The 3,742-nt window shown below is 43.4% G+C and overlaps 1 protein-coding gene across 1 annotated transcript; it reads right to left on the minus strand.

Moving 5' to 3' along the window:
* Positions 1-955: 955 nt before the first annotated feature.
* LOC129520895 (T-complex protein 1 subunit beta-like) lies at positions 956-2,832 on the minus strand. The gene has a single exon (XM_055342127.1). The coding sequence runs from the start codon at positions 2,770-2,772 to the stop codon at positions 1,162-1,164; it is 1,611 nt and encodes a 536-aa protein (XP_055198102.1). The 5' UTR covers positions 2,773-2,832; the 3' UTR covers positions 956-1,161.
* Between the last annotated feature and the right edge of the window lie 910 nt (positions 2,833-3,742).

Here is a 3,742-nt window from a genome sequence, read left to right on the forward strand (position 1 = left end):
GTGTTGCTTCCTGTATGCCTGGTACTCTGCTAAATGTTTTACTTATAATAACTTATTTAATATTCAAAATATCCCTGTGAAATACACAGCATTATCTCATCATTTTGCTGACGAGGAAACTGAGTCATGGAGATTTAGTAACATGAAATACATATATACATATGAGGAAGCTGAGTTATGGAAATTTAGTAACATGAAATACATATATACATACGAGGAAACTGAGTGACAGTCCAGGTAATTAACAAGTGGTATGATGTTAAAAGTTTAACGCCCCGGCACCTGGGTGGCTCAGTGGTTGAGCATCTGCCTTTGGTTGAGGTCATGATCCCAGGGTCCTGGGATCGAGTCCCACATCAGGCTCCCCACGGGAAGCCTGCTTCTCCCTCTGCCTGTGTCTCTGCCTCTCTTTGTGTGTCTCTCATGAATCGATAAATAAAATCTTTAAAAAAAAAAAAAAGGTTTAACAACCAAACAACCAACTCTCTAGAAAGAAACGAAGGAAGAAAATACATCAAACCTGACTTGCAGCCAGATCAGCCTTGGTGAGTCAAAGTCCAAGCCACTAGGTCCAGGCCTATCCTCTGTCCCTATTACCACAGCCACTTGTTCATGAACCCATTGAGCAATGACAGTGGTGACTGGGGAAAGAAGCCAACTGGTATCCATAGAACAGATCATTCTATCCACTTGATTATTAAAATCCTCTTCTGCTAAGGGCACCCTTTGGTGAGCATTCACACAGGACACAAATATCATCACATTCTTCATCAGTTGAAAGAGGACTGTCCTCAGTCCTGTTCTCACCAATTTTCTCCCAAGTCCCTGGCCATCTAGCCAACCTACTGGCTACGGTCTGTTAGTTAATACAGTTCTTTCCTCTAGCCATTTGCCTTTCCTTTTTTTTTTAATTGTTCAAATTTTTATTTTGATGCACAGTATGAGAAACAAACTTTTAAATCATCTGATTCTTATGGAAAATGAAACAGCAAATAAATTAGACCCATGTTAAAATAGAAGGTCAGTTATATGTCCAAACTTAAGGATATAAGAGCCACAGATAAACTTCGATTCCACAGTCTTCTTTGAGAGGTCGAAGTCTTTCAAACACAACTTTGCTATGAACTAACTGGTCCAGAGCTCAACAGCACATGGGAATGTTTAACAGGGGTGGTGATCAGGGACACGTTTCCTTGGTGCTGCTTTGATAATGTTGTCCACACGCAGAATCACCTCTGCTGCTTCAGCTGCACTCAAAAGAACTTGTCGCTTCACTTGGAAACTTTCTGTTATACCCAGTACTGCCATATCTCCGATGGTACCTTCCTTCATATCCAGGCCAGCAGTTGTGTTGCCTTCACTGTGGGCAGCTCGCAGCTGGGCCACCAGGTCTGCACTGTCGTAGCCTGCATTATCAACTATGATAGTTGGCAGCATTCTCAGTGCTTTAGCGTAAGACTCCATCGCAACATCGCATCCATTGCCTGGTGTTCTACTGGCAAGCTGTGTCACAGCATGAGCCATCAGCATCTCAGAACAGCCTCCTCCATACACTGTTCTAGAATCCTTCACAGTTTGGGCAAGAACACAAAGAGCATCATGCAAAGATCTTTCTGCTTCATCTAAAATCTGTTGAGTGGCCCCACGCAGAACAATGGTACAAGCTTCACCAAGGGCTACCCCAGAAAAGTGGATAAGTTTATCTTCTCCAATCATGACTTCCTCAATAAGCTTGCAACTTCCAAGCTTCACTAGTTCTGGGTGGTCAAAGGTAGAGGCAATTTCACCACCTGTAACAAGAGCTAGGCGTTCCACACCTGCAAAATCTGCATGTTCGATAGCCATAACACCAGCAGCACCAAAGAGCTGTTCAGGGTAATTGTAAATTAACTGCCTGTTAATAAAGCAATTTATCCCATGCTTAAGAATACGTTCAACTTTCTCCTTCATTTTTTCCTTTTCGGCATGTTCTACTTCAGCAACCTTTGCTGTAGAATCAACTCTTACTCTGGAACCAAATATCTTTATTTTGTCTGTGTCCATACCAGTATTTGCAATGAGAATTTTAGCATTTTCAATTCGCTTTGGTTGATTTACTCCAATTTTTTTATCCAACAGAAAGCCTTCATCTAAATAGGAATCTGCCAGACTTCCTCCTAGCTTCTTGATGACATGAATTGCCTCCAGATTACCAGAGCCTTTCAGTCTGAGAACAGCTTCTACGGCTAACTGAGTAAAGTGGTCTTTGTGATGAGTAAGAAGTTTTGAGGACAATGTTGTTCCCGCAATGTTCATTAAATCTTGACGGAACTTAACTTCGTCAGAACCATGATCAACTGCAGAATTCAACAGAGCCTGTCTTGCTGCCTTTGTGGCTTCTCTCCAACCCGCAATGATGGTCTGTGGGTGAATCTTTTTTGCAATCAAAGTTTCTGCTTCCCTTAGTAATTCTGCTGCTAGCACAGTAACAGAGGTAGTACCATCACCAAGTTCATCATCTTGAACCCTTGACATATCAACTAAAACTTTAGCTGCTGGATTGTCCACACCGATGTTTTTTAGAATAGTTGCACCATCATTGGTTACCATAAGAGAAGCATCTCGTCCACTGCTTAATAGAATTTTATCCATGCCCTTAGGTCCTAGGGTGCTCTTCACCAAGTCTCCAATAGCAATGGCACCAATAAAAGACGACAGCCAAGCCGTCTCCGCTCTCTCTTCATCAGCTCCAGCCTTGAAGATGTTCACAGGTGCGAGGGAAAGGGACGCCATGGTTCCACGGCTTCGGCACACGCGCTCGCCCCTCCCGGCTCACGCCCGGGACCGGAGGGGCCATTTGCCTTTCCAAATGAAATGAAAAACCAAGTGCTCTGTTTAATGTTCTGCCTCCCAGAAGGATTCTTTACACCACAGACTGACAGGGATGTCCCAGAAAGGAGTCCACTTTCAGGTTATGTCTGTTACATGCAGCCCTTTCTGTAAACTGGACCTCAGTTTTCTCTTCCTTACCAATTAATCACAGGGAAAACCCCCCCCACCCCCACCCACTCCCATCATGAGACCAGAGGCATTTGGGCCACATTCTCATGCAAATTACTTACACTCTTAGGGACTGTTGGAGTCCAGTTGCATATATTCCACTTCTATTTGATGAGGTAGTGGTCACATGGTCATTTGGTGACTCATGGTCAGGTATTCAGTCTCTACTAGGGCCCAGTAGCAAAACCAAAAGCTGTTTCTCAAGAGGAGAATGATTATCTGCAGAGGATAGCAAAGCTTTACTCCAAAATCCTGAGAATCTGTGTTGTGATTCACCTTTAGGGGCCTGTCAAAGGCTCCAAACAACATCTCTATCTGCTACTGACACTTCAAGCATCATTAGATCTGTTGAGCCATATGGTATGAATGGCAGAGCAGCTTGCATGGCAGCCTGGACCTGCTGCAGAACCTTGTCTTGTCCTGGGCTTCACTCAACCCTAGAGGCTTTTTAATCCCCATCACCGATTTAACCCATCCTCAGGTTATCTTCTATGCCCTTAGTGCAGCTCCCCCAACACAGTAATTAAGCCTGGGCAGTTTAACCAAATCCCTATGACTCTGTTTCAAAGAATGGGGTGAGGGAGAGTTATTCAATTCATAAAATGACACCTTGACACCAAAACTAAATAAAGGCAACACAAGATGAGAAAATCATTGACTAACCCCCAAAATGAATGTAAGTGCAAAAATCACAAATATAGAT

This window comes from Nyctereutes procyonoides, unplaced genomic scaffold, assembly GCF_905146905.1.
Source record: "Nyctereutes procyonoides isolate TBG_1078 unplaced genomic scaffold, NYPRO_anot_genome, whole genome shotgun sequence".
NCBI lineage: Eukaryota > Metazoa > Chordata > Mammalia > Carnivora > Canidae > Nyctereutes > Nyctereutes procyonoides.

What these genes read in the sequence shown, in the direction of transcription:
- LOC129520895 (XM_055342127.1), bottom strand. Translation starts at nt 2,772, where the DNA reads ATGGCGTCCCTTTCCCTCGCACCTGTGAACATCTTCAAGGCTGGAGCT.